General features: G+C 37.9%; 1 protein-coding gene across 1 annotated transcript; it reads left to right on the plus strand.

The window, feature by feature from the left end:
* Positions 1-1,122: 1,122 nt before the first annotated feature.
* On the plus strand, positions 1,123-1,849 carry LOC125476688 (glycine-rich protein DOT1-like). Its single transcript, XM_048583023.1, has 3 exons — positions 1,123-1,264; positions 1,312-1,438; positions 1,510-1,849. The coding sequence occupies exons 1-3, from the start codon at positions 1,123-1,125 to the stop codon at positions 1,847-1,849; spliced, it is 609 nt and encodes a 202-aa protein (XP_048438980.1).
* The last annotated feature ends 11,721 nt before the right edge of the window (positions 1,850-13,570 follow it).

The following is a 13,570-nucleotide window of genomic DNA, read 5'->3' on the forward strand; positions in this document are numbered from 1 at the left end:
AATTTTCCCGACGAGTTGCAGGTTTCCTGATGTGTTTTCCGGCCAACCCTCGTTAAATTGGATGAAGTTAGCACTGCCAAAAAATTCATCACCATCCCTGGACCGAGATCTTAGCTTTGAATGCTCGAATCTGTCATGGATTTGAAGAAGCCCAAACAGGCCGGGACTTCCAGGCCATTTTTCGGCCACATTCGACCACATTTTAGCCTCGATTCAGGTAAAATCGTAATCTTGTCACTCCCAGCTTCAATTTGGTATATTTTATATGAAAGTTGGTTGTGAAATGGATCTGAAAGAGAGTCGGAAAGTTAATGATTGATCTAGGTGACCGGAAATGACGAGGAGTCTGTTGGGAGTGGTCGTTGAGCATGACGAGGATGAGAAAGAGAGGATAGTCTTAGCTAGTCCCATGGTTATTGGGGGGTCTCGCTAAGACCTCTTAGTGAAGGGTTTTGTCCATGCTAGTCCCCTTTAGTCTCATTAATGTTAGTCCCAGCATGGAACAAACACAGTATTGGACTAATAGCTAGTCCAATCCAGTCCAGTCCAACTTAGTGAGGGCAAACAAACGCCCCCCAAAGGTTTTTGGTTGGATAATTTAATAGGTCTACATCGTATAAAATGGGTGGGGGGCCTGTACAATTAGTCTGTTACTATTTAGTACAAAATTGCACCAAACATTTGGAATCGTATTAATTATGCTATCCGGCCTGTTATATGGGTTGCCAAACAAGGCCTTGCAAGTTTTAAAAAATGAGCGCCACTTAAGTCTAGTTTGTAATTGCTCTGTTTTTTTTATTTTTATTTTAAATAAAATGTTATTGTTATGCTTTAAGAATAATCAATTATAAAAGAAAGTAGTTGAGTGTTTGATAGACTATATTTTAAAAGTATTGTGAATATAAAGAGCAATGTACAAACGTTTGGAAAATTTCAATGTAAGTGATATAATTGAATATAATGACAAAAATTGACATGATACTAAGGGTGGTGGCGACAATAACAGTGGCAATGACAATGCTAGTAATGGAAGTGGCAATGTTAAAGGAATGGTGGTAGTTCCAATGGTAAGGTGTGGTGGTTAGGGTGTAGACTGTAGAGATAGTAGAGGTATATGCGAAAATGGTGGTGATTGTGATGGTGGCAGTGGCGTTGTTGGTGGTGGCGGTGGCGACAATGATGATGTTGATGTTAGTAACCGTCATAGGTGGTGGCGATGACAACGGTGACAGTGGGGGTGGGGGCGAACACATTAATTATGCAGGTACGATGGTGGTGTCAATAATTAGGTTTCGTGGTTGGGGTACAAAGGTAATAATGGTAGTAGGGGCCACGATGGTGATGGCAGTTATGGAAGTGGTGGCGGTTGTGGCTGTGGTGGTGGCAATTGTGGCTGTGGTGACAGAGGTGGCGTTTTCATTGTGGTGACAGCAGTAACGTTTGTGGTTGTGGTGGTGGTGGTGCCAATAGTGAGGTTTAGTGGTTGAGGTACAAAGGTAATAATGGTAGAAGGGGAGGCGGTGGTGATGGCAGTTATGGAAGTGGTGGCAGTTATGGTTATGGTGGTGGCAGCAGCGACAACAATGATAGTGGTGGAGGTTGTTGTGGTGGTTGTGGTTACAGAGGTGGTGTTTATGGTTATAGTGGTGGTTGTGCCAATAGTGAGGTTTGGTGGTTAAGGTACATAGGTAATAATGGTGGTAAGGGCGGCGATGGTGATGACAGTTATAGAAGTGGTGGCAGTTGTGGTTATGGTGGTGGCAATAGCGACAACAATGACGGTGGTGGAGGTTGTTGTGGTGACAGTGGTGGCGTTTGTGGTTGTGGTGTTGCTAATAGTGAGGTTTAGGGGTTTTGGTACATAGGTAATAATGGTAGAAGATGCGGCGGTGGTGATGGTAGTTATGGAAGTGGTGGCATTTGTGGTTGTGTGGTTGTGGTGGTGCCAATAATGAGGTTTGGGGGTTTTGGTACAGAGGTAATAATGGTAGAAGGGGCAGTGATGGTGATGGCATTTATGGAAGTGGTGGCAATTGTGGTTGTGATGATGGCAGTAGCAACAACAATGATGGTGGTGGAGGTTGTTGTGGTGGTTATGGTAACAATGGTGATGTTTGTGGTTGTGGTGGTGGTGCCAATAATTTTTTGGTACAAAAGTAATAATGGTAGAAGGGGCGGTGGTGGTGATGGCAATTATGGAAGAGGTGGCAGTTGTGGTTGTGGTGTTGGCAGTAGTGACAACAATGACGGTGGTGGAGGTTGTTGTGGTGGTTTTGGTGATAGCGGTGGTGTTTGTGGTTGTGGTTGTGGTGACACCATGTTGAAAATATCTCTAATATGTGCCAATGGATCTTCAGTATTCATGCCATGAAAAAGAGCATCATATTAAAGTGGATCTTCTTCAATGCATAATTTCTTGCAGCTGTAGGAAGAAATATGCTTGATGGTGATTCTAGAATGGTTGGACTATCAAAATCTCCCTTCGTTTCATTATGCACTAACGCCATCGTGTTCCTTTGTCAATTTTATTTCTCATTGTCTCTCCTTTGTTCCTTGTAGATTTCATAAAGTCTTTTCTCCATTTCCAGTTCAAACTCAAGTAATACACAATCTGAGGAACTCGTACCATTCACCTTCAAGAAACAATGAAAAAGAGTGAGAATGCACCGAGAAAAACTAAACAAAATTGAAAAACGAAAATAAAAATAAATAAAAAATCAAAAAGTAAATTAAATTCAATTCAATCCGAGGCAGCGGCACCAAAAACTTCTTGTTGTAATTGCAAGTGTACAATATCGCTCAAGTAATGTTGTAATAAGTAGATTGTCATTCTAACAAGAATTAGATTAACCAAAACTTACTATTGTGATTAACTTCAAACTAATTTTAAATAAAACATGACTTACATTGACAAATTAAAATATGCAAAGAAACGAAACACAAATAAAAATAACAATTGATCAAACACGTACTAAAATGAATGGAATAATTAATGTAAGGAACACTAGGACATCAGGTTCCTCATTCTCAATCCCATTAAACCCTGTTATTCATATTAACATCAAATTATTTCCATGTTGCTAATAATTATCCCTTGATTTGTCAATATTTACTGTCAGAATATACTAACTGTGTTCCTAACTATCATCCCACGCTATGTTTAGCCACAGATACATATAATCGAAACCCTTTGCGCTTAATGGATAATTATATGATACTGCACATATCATAACCAGTATGTCTACTCGATTATGAAATTCATGGTAATTAATTGTTATGAGAAGCAATCTACTAAACTCCAGTTGTCAGTCATAATTTAGTTCTTTACACAAATAATGGTCAATTATTTGATAACAACAAAGCACAACAACAATCACTCAACATGGAAAATAACGAGAATTATATGTACATGATAAGAGTACACCCTAGCCTTAGCAAAAAGATTTAGTTCATGATTGAACTGATGACATACATAGATGACTTCGATGACAAGGAAGAAACCCCGAAACTCCAATTTTGTATTTGTGTGAGAGCATGCATTGGGAAATCTGCAGCCTTCTCTCCTTGCTGCGCTAGGTGGTTAGTATGATCTTTTCTATGTGTCATTAAGGGAAGGCACGGGCCGAGCATGGCCCAAATTTGGAGGGATCGGACCGGACCCGCTTAAAAAGGATATGGGCAGGGCCAAGCGGGATATTGCAAATCTGATCACTGAAACCAGACCTAACCCAGCTCGATTGAAACGGGTCGATTCAGGACGGGTCCTCGGGTCCTCTTACTTTTTTTTTATTTTTTTTTTTTTTTTTTTGATTTGGATCGGCTCCTCTAGATCTTTGACATTGTTGGAGCTTACCGGATTCTGCACAGAAGATCTAGAAATTGTCCAGTTTAGAATCAACTCTATTCCTTCACCAAATTAAATCAAAACCGTCCAGAAATGATGGAAGTATTCTATTACGTTCAATCCAAGAAGATTTGGGTTGAAATTGACTTCGTACTCGACGAGATTTAGCCGGAGTAACTCAACCATATACAAATTGGTACAGATTTGGACGAATGACTCACCAAAATTTGATGAGTTGGCCTAGGATTCTCAGGCTCAAGAGTTTACTACTGTCGTAGCTTCGGATCTTCCATGTCACCAAACTTTAATATGTTATAGTAAGTAATATTTGAGAACAATAGGAACTTACAGATTGGGAATCCGATGTACGGATTTTCCCGAATTGGATTTGTAAGCTCGTAAAATAAATCGTGGACCGCCACTTGAATTGTGTTTGGCGAAGATTCGACTGTTGGATAACTTTAGTATGATGTTTTAGAAGAATAATGTGGATCTTTGGAAGTTACGGATCAAAAATCTGTGATGCGGATATTCTGGATTGAGTTATGTAGGGTTGTGGACCCTACTGTCAATCTTTGACCGACGGTTGACTTTTGGTCAATGGGTCTCAAATCATTCTAGAACGTCCTTAGGAATGTGTTTTACGTAAGTTACATGTTCTATCGATAAGAATTATGAGTTGTGATATTTAATCATTATTCTAGGCACCGGTCGTTCGAGACGCCTTAATATTCGTGCTAGAGAGTTGTAGCGCGGACTTGAGGTGAGTGGGCATTTGCTTTCTATGTAGATTACAATTTCCAGAACATTTTTCTTAAAATGATTTATACTTTGAATGCCATGTCGTAATAAGTCACATTTTAAGTATTGCATTGTTATATTTGTGAATTGTATTGTGTGATGCTACGAAGACTCTGGTAAGCTTCAGGTGAGTATTATGTGATTGAATGAGTTGTATTGCATTGGTATACATACATTTGTTGAGAGCTTATCATGGCTGCACCCCGGTATTAGTGTTCCCGCCTGGGGCTAGAGTCAGCCTTCACGTGATTATTCTGTTGGAAATGTGCCCTAAAACCAATCATATGATGATACTTTACGGACATTTCAAACTAATGTAGTTTAAATGTAAAGGGCAAAGATTATTGTTTGAGCCGTCTCATATAAATGTTATATGCTTAAACGATAAGTCCAAGGAATATGTGATTGGAAGAATGCGATCTAAAGAAGTTAGATTCATGAGACCATTCTTTCGTTGACACATCCTAAACGTTCCTGATCATAGGATTGTCAATTGGGCATTGACAGTCCGTTAAGATCAGTACGTGCTATGTCTTCTCTCAGGGAGAGTGACTAGTCTCGAGTCATTGGTGTGTGTGACATCAAGACAAGTATGTAGGTGCTCAATAGAGAATGAGTTCACTGAACACGATCAACGAAGAGTTCTCATATTCATGTCACATGAGAACTCATGGTTGGGATAATGCAAATTAGTCTTTTGACCTGAGGCATCACAGTTGTCTTGTGGTTAGGTCCTTAATCTTTGATTATGTCCAAGTCACTCCATCAGGAGGGTGTCCATGGCATCGTTGGGGTTAAGCCACTTAGCCATGGAGGCAAGTGAATGCGCAACAAGGGATCTCTAACCTTCAAACTGTTTGAGGGAGAATACTCTATGATATGATTAAGAATCTTTGGCCAAAGTATGAATGAGATTTAGGAATGTGTTCCAAATCACATTCAAGGTAATCATATAAGCACAAGACTCACATTGGATAGTAGACATGAATAAACTATCAAACCAAACAATGTGGTCAAGAGTATTGTATTAGAGAAAGACCGTATTGCATTTGTAATCCTAAAACTGAATAGGTTCTACACCTCTTCTGATTAGCTTGGGTAACCATGACATGCTGCTAGGCGTCAACCATGGTTTGTGGAAGCCCTAAAAGTGTATTATCACTAACGGGAGAATTGAAAGTAAGTTTCAAATCACAATCGATTTGAAAGAGTTTGAATCGCCCACTGCCTCGCTAAAAGGAACCTAATGGATCGTACACCGTGTAAGGTAGAGATTGAAGATTCAACGGAGATGAGTAAGAATAATTAAATGGTTTAATTATTTATGGCAAGGATTAATTAATATGATTATTAATCAAACGAATAAGTTCGTTGAAGACCTCGGGATAGTTTTGGACCTTAAGGCCCAATGGGCTTCGAACGTCAAGTCCATTAACTTAAGTTGTATGACAACTTAATGAATAATGATTCACAAAGGCCCAAATAGCCCAAAGAATACCCTAAGGCCGGCCATTTAGAGAAAGAGTGGGTTTTGGACTTATTTACAAGTTTGCCACTCAAATGAATTAAGGTATAAGTGTGACTTAATAGCCAAAATTCATTAAGGGTTGTTTATGGGGAAATTGGAGAAATACAAACTCTCCTTTCTCTCTAGAAATGGCCGGCCACCCTTGAGGAAAACATCTAGCAATCTTACTTCCTCAAGGTCACTCATTTCTTTTACAATATGCCTTGGTGTGGAGACTTAGAGGTTCTCAATTTTGGGAACTTGGAGAAACCTTTTCATCCATCCAAATCCATGGATCTAAGATGCAAGGAATGAAGGCCCTCTCTTTGGGTGATTAGCCTTTGCTTATGCAAAGAGGAATCTACAAAGGTATTGGTTTCTCAACTCACTTTGTTTTGAGTTGAGTCTTGGTTCACCTATCTACTAGGCTTTGAAGCTCATGGGTTAAGTTTTGTTTTTGAGTGCATATAAACATGATTCCGCCTTTTAATTGTTAATTGCATGTTGTTGATGTTGCTCAAATGAACTTGTTTTTCACAAATCTTCCTTCATATTCACCTCCTGCACTACACGTTCACCTTGACTCAAAATACTAATAGGGGACAAGTTTGAATGAATTTTAAAACTCAATTAACACGACACAATGGCGGGGGCAGGGGGGTTGGTTTGGACGAAATTTAAAACTAAAACAAACTAACTGATACTAAATTAGGGTGAATGAAGGGGGTGAAAGGCTAGCTAGAGAGTCATTCTCCACACATGACAAATATGCAACACAAATCGATCTCCAATTACTATTCCTATAAACCATGAGTGACAATACCGCAAGTTAACCGTGAACTGCACAAATTAACCATTAGATTTTCCTAAATTCATTGACTTGGACACAGCGATGCAGTCAAATTATTCTTATCAATTTCTTTATATGAACTGCATGATAGAGATACATATCAAAGATCATTCTATTCTATGAAAATCATAAGCATTGACAAGGCATTCATAACTATGAAAAGCATGATACTCCTGCTAGGAATTTACTTAACACAAGCATGACTGGTGATTTCCACTACTTATAAATATAAGTTCATAAGTATTAGGTGAAATTCCCTTATATTTTAGCATCAAATTCATGCATGCAAACTAAGTAGGCCTCCTTAATCAACATACAAGAATAAGTTATCAATCAAATAGATAAGTAAATTGCATTCACGATTTATGAAACAATAACTAGATGCAATCAATTCATATCACGCATATGTTCATGGCTTTGAATTCACCTCTAACTAAAACGAAATTAGTTCCACATGTCTATCATAATTGAAAACCAAATTAAAACAAACATTGAACTAAAAACTAAAGACAGAATACACTTAGAAATGCTCTAGCAATCCAAAGGCCTTTGATGGCAGGCACAGCTCCAAGCTCTCCTTCCTTGCAAGCTGCGGCACTATGTGTTTATTATCTGAAAATCAAGCTCTTGTGTGTGTTGTATTTTTTTTTTAATTATGCGGCACCTTTGATTGTATTTATAGGCTAAGGGCACGGCCCAAAAGTTGTTTTGGAGAAGGATTTGGGACTCCAATCCCACAAGAAAGAGGCTAATTATAAGGCAGAAACTAGGAAGGATAAGGACTAGAATATTCGGCAGGTTCCTATAAGAAAGGACAAGGGCCTATGCGGCACCTTTTTAGGAAAAGGATGTGGCTTCTAAAACCAAGTTTTTAGGTGTCCTAATCTGAAAATAATTCCCCCTGCAGCTGGAATTTAGGTAGAATAGGATTAGGATGAGGTAAGATAAGATGAAGTTAGTTTGGATAATGTTCCTTCCATTTAGCTGATTCCTTATCTTCTATGTCTTGAATTAGTTTCTCCATCTCTTTAGCACATTCCTAGCCTCATTTGAACTTCAAAAATGTCCATCCACCTCGCTCCATGCATGTGTTATCTATTCTAAGTCCAAAACTGCTCTAAAACACTCCAAAATGCCCTTTCTTGCCAACTTTGTCATTTGGACCTACAAACACACGAAAATGGCTTAAAACACTCTAATAAATAAAAACTAACTTACTAAATGCAAAGAAACAAGTTAATAAAGTCATATAAATATGCTCTTATCAGTAGCTGGCTTCCTAGAGAGAAAATGAGAGCTTGTGTTCTCACCTTTTTCTCCAAAAGAAACCCTAAGGATGAAATGGCTATAAAGTTGCCTTTATACCTCCTCACAATGGAGTGGCAAACTTGCAATTAAGCCAAGCTTACTACCCCTCACTCTTATGGCTGGCCATATTGGGTTCTTTGGGCTTTGAGGCCCTTTGTGTTTCAAGTTGTCATACAACTTAAGTTAATAGGCTTGACATTCAAATCCCATTGGGCCTGCGGCCCAAAACTAACTCGAGGTCTATAACGAACATATTCGTTTGATTAATTAACATATTAATTGATCCTAGCCATAAATAATTAAACCATTTAATTATCCTTACTCATCTCCATTGTTCATTCAATCTCTACCTTACTCGGTGTATGATCCATTAGGTTCTTTTTAGCGAGGCAGTGGACGATTAGAACTCTTCAAATCGATTGTGAATTGAAACTTACTTTCAATTCTTCCTTTAGTGATTATACACCTTTAGGGCTTCCACAAACCATGAGTGACACATAGCAGTATGTCATGGCTACCCAGGCTAATCAGAAGAGGTAAAGAACTTATTTAGTTTAGGATTACAATGCAATACGGTCTTTCTCTAATATAATACTCTTGACCACATTGTTTGGTTTGATAGTCTATTCATGTCTACTATCCAATGTGATTCTCTTACTTATATGATTACTTTGAGTGTGATTTGGAATGACTTCCTAAATCTCGTTCATACTCTAGCCAAAGATTCTTAATCATATTATAGAGTATTCTCCCTTAAACGGTTTGAAGGTTAAAGATACCTTATTGCGCATTCACTTGTCTTCATGGCTAAGTGGCTTAACCCTAACTAGGCTGTGGACACCTTCTGACGAAGTGACTTTGACATAGCCAAAGATCAAGGACCTAACCACAAGACAACTATGATGCCTCAGGTCAAAGGACTACTTTGCATTATCCCAACCATGAGTTCTCATGTGACATGAGTACGAGAACTCCTTGTTGATTGTGTTCAGTGGACTCATTCTCTATTGAGCACCTACATACTTGTCTTGGTGTCAGTCACACCAATGACTCGAGACCAGTCACTCTCTCTAAGAGAAGACATAGCACGTACTGATCTTAACGGACTGCCAATGCCCAATTGGCAATCCTATGGTCAGGAACATTTGGATATCTACACGAAAGAGAATGGTCTCATGAATCTAACTTCTTTAGATCACATTCTCCCAATTACATATTCCTTGGACCTATCATCTAAGCATATAACATTTATATGAGACAGCTTAAACAATAATCTTTGCCCTATATATATATATATTAAACTAGATTAGTTTAACATGTGAAATGTCCGTAAAGTATCATCATATGATTGGCTTTTAGGGCACATTTCCAACAAAGATAAAGTCCAAGACGTCTTCCACATCAGCGGCGTATGGCCAGTAAGCCAACGCTGCCTTTTTGAGTTAAATTTGATGTTCTGATGTCAATTTGATAACCATTTGCTATAGTTCGATAGTTTGAACCTAGTATGGAATATTACGTCACTTCACCATTTTATGATTTGACGATCAGACCATTCGATCGTCGCCAAACTTTAATACAATATATTATGTAATATTTGAGGACATTAGGAACTTACAGATTGGGAATCCAACGTACGGATCTTTCCGAATTGGATTTGTAAGTTCGTAAAATAAAACGTTGACTGCCACTTGAACTGTGATTGGCGGAGATGTGACCGTCGGATCATGGTAATATTTTAGTATGTTGTTTTAGAAGCATAATGTGGATCTTTGGAGGTCATGGATCGGAAATCTGAGGTGTGGATCTTCCGGATCGAGTTACGTAGGGTTATGGACCCTATTGTCGACCTTTGATCAATGGTTAACTTTTGGTCAATGGGTTTCAAATCATTCTAAAACATCCTTGGGGATGTGTTTTATGTAAGTTGCGTGTTCTATCGATAATAATTCTGAGACATGATTTGATATTTATTCTAGATGATGAACGTTCATGATGCCTCGATATTCGTGCTAGGGAGTTGTAGCGCGGACTTCAGGTGCGTGGGTCTTTTCTTTTTTATAGTGTGTGTATGTATGTATGTGTGTATATATATATATATATATATATATATCTATATGATTGATAGTTTCCATTTATGCATTTGAAAAAGAATTTCTTACGTATGCCTGGATTAGACTAAAATTTATAAGCATTAGCAAAATGACGGAATTTATGAAATCATTTCAGATCTTGAGGGATGCCTTAATCCAAGTTATGACTTTGATGAATGTTATATTGACTAGAAATTATGGAATATGTTACATCTTACGGGATACACAGGTATGCTTATAATCTTTGGCGCCATAATTATATCTACAGCTATGAATGTTAGTATGTTGATTAGAACTATCGAATCACTGTAGCATGATTGTATTTATGTAGTCTACTCATCATTGCTGCACCCTGGTGTTAGTGCTCGCCCAAGACCAGGGCTAATCTTTCAGGTGTATGTTCAAATCCACATCGCACCCTCGCCTTAGATCCAAGTAGGTGCCAATCATGTCGTACAGGTTGCAATAAGCAACTCCGACATCTTGTCGTATAGGTTGTAATAGGCAACTCCGACTCATGTGACCGCGAATAGTGCCAGTCTTTACATGATTGTAGCACTAGAGTGTATATTATGATTACACCCAGTCATGTTGTACAGGTTACATTAGGCAACTCTGACTTGTGTGCTAGCATAGATTGATGAGCATCAGTCTAGTTGTATAGGCTACATTAGGCGACTCCAACTTATGTGCTAGTATAGATCAATGAGCGCCTGATTTTATTATACTACTGTTGAAATATTGTGATTTGGCATTTTTCTGGATTTATTGTTGATTTGCATTTGATTTCATACTTATACGTAGTATGATTTTCTGGAAACTATACATGTTTTACAGTGAAGGGTTATAACGTTTTGAAAGGATTTTATTAAAACTTTATTTTCAGGCCCACTTATCCTTGTTTTTAGCCCTTCCAGGTTTATTTTGTGAACTTTTATATCGACGAGGATTCTTGTCAAATCTCAGTATAGGTGGCTACCTTTGAGGGTATAATCCTTACCTTATCTTACTATAATTTACTTATGCTCTGACATTACGTGTGAAATGGGTTCATTCCCGCTCACCGCATACTCTTGTATTTAGGCACTTTTAGGTTTAAATTTATTCACATTTTCCACATCACTACACTTTATGGCTTCGTCACCTTCTAGCTATCGACTAGCACAACTCGATTTGAAGTCCTAGTGGACATTTTAGGTCGGGATGTGTCAAATATGTGCATATTAATAATATTAAAATTTTAATGTGGATACATTAAATAAAAATACACATTAAATAGCAAAAATAGAATATAAATTTTTATAAAAATACACTTCAAGGTTTTAAATTGAATATGTAATCTAGCACTAGGTTTGTTTTTGTAATTATAATCTTTTGCAAGGACTAATATTCAAAAACCCCTTAAAACTTCTCGTTGCCAACAATTGTGCAAAATCTTTTGATTTGGTTGAAATCAGTATACCTGGCAATTTCTTACATGACACGAAAATAATGGGTTTCAGGTCAACATGTTAACTAATCAGATTATTATTGTGTCACCCATTAAAACTCATTAATCACGAGTCCTTAACAGGTTTACACGTGGGTAGCCATTTTAGACCAATTAAGCAAAAAAAAAAAATATATATATATATATATATATTTTGATGATTTTAAAGTTAGACTACTAAAAAACTTACTATAAAATACAATAGGAAGTGTATATTAAACATGTATTATTGTATTATTATTCTATATAAATTATAAAAAAAATTTAAATAATCAGACTGTTTTTGTAAGATCCCACATCGTCCAGGGGTGAGGATCCTGTAAGCCTTATATGTATATTCCCATCTCTACCTAGCACGAGGCCTTTTGAGAGCTCACTGGCTTCGGGTTTCATTGGAACTCCGAAGTTAAGCGAGTTCGCACGAGAGCAATCCTAGGATAAGTGACCCACTGGGAAGTTCTCGAGTGAGTTCCCAGAAACAAAACCACGAGGGTATGGTAGGGGCTCAAAGCGGACAATATCGTGCTACGGTAAAGTTCCAGGATGTGATGGGGGCCTAGACCGAGATGTAACAATTTTCTAGTAAGATATGCCACCAACTTTAACAATAAATTCACTATTGTTTGGCTCATAAACGTTGTATTTATTCACTCAAATTTCGCAAGATATGCCACCAATAATTAGTTTAGAAAAATGCTGGCTACTTCACATACCCCCGATATTTTTTATTTTAACTTGTATAACCTTGTGTCCCAACTCTCCCTCTGTTTCAAATATCACAGCAATATTTACCAAAGTCTGATATTTTTGTTCAAAGAAAATACTCGTGGCTTTTGGATGGAATGAGTACCATTTTCGACATCTTATATTCTTACTAAGGATTTGATTCTTGCATTTAAGCATCCGATAAAATATAACTGTAGGTCCATCCGTGTTAACATACATGTCAATTATCTGAGTTTTCCTATCAAATTCAGCGATTAGGAAATATGGCCTAATGTTATGTTTTGCATACAAACATTCAATTCCAGTAGCTTTTACTACAAGTCTTGGCGGAAAGAAATTGGATAAGGCACTTTTGAAGAGCTGTCAGGGATCCTGGAACGTTGAAGTTTGTAGGACTGGCCATGGATTGTTTTATTTTGAAGAACGTTGGAAGGAATTTGTGAAGAATCATAGCCTGTAAGTTGGAGAGTTCCTAGTCTTTGAGCACAAAGGCAACATGGACTTTAATGTGAAAGTCTACGAGCTACGAGGTTGTGAGAAAGAGTTTCCTCCTCCCTCCTCCAGAATAATCGTGGGAAAAACTCATTGGAACCAATGTGCTGTTGCAGAAAGTTTTGTACCTTATCTTTCCCTCTAAATTGTGCATTGACTCATGCTGTTATTTCCCCAAGTTCAAGTTGCAGTCCTAGGTAGAGTTGTCATGTTAGGCTGTTTGTTCATGCAGAGTTTTAGTCCATACAGCTAATATTGATTAGCAACTAAGCATGATGAGGATATTTTTGTTTGGGGAAATCCTTCTAAGACTTGTGATAGTTAATGAAAGATTATTCGCTCTGAATTCGCAAGATCAACTGGCCTTGTTAACAAACCCAGGATGCATCTCAGAGATCCGTATGGAAAATTATGGCCAGTGGGCATAGCAACTTGAAACATCAGACCTAAGAGAAAACCT

This window comes from the organism of the source record quoted next, unplaced genomic scaffold, assembly GCF_019419815.1.
Source record: "Pyrus x bretschneideri cultivar Hongxiangsu unplaced genomic scaffold, Pyrus_bretschneideri_v1 Contig2, whole genome shotgun sequence".
Lineage (NCBI taxonomy): Eukaryota > Viridiplantae > Streptophyta > Magnoliopsida > Rosales > Rosaceae > Pyrus > Pyrus x bretschneideri.

Bases quoted from the DNA above. Each gene is read 5' to 3' on its own strand.
- LOC125476688 (XM_048583023.1), top strand. From the start codon at position 1,123: ATGGTGGTGATTGTGATGGTGGCAGTGGCGTTGTTGGTGGTGGCGGTG. The intron at 1,265-1,311 runs GTACGATGGTGG...TGGGGTACAAAG, and splicing joins CGAACACATTAATTATGCAG to GTAATAATGGTAGTAGGGGC. The intron at 1,439-1,509 runs GTTTGTGGTTGT...TAATAATGGTAG, and splicing joins ATTGTGGTGACAGCAGTAAC to AAGGGGAGGCGGTGGTGATG.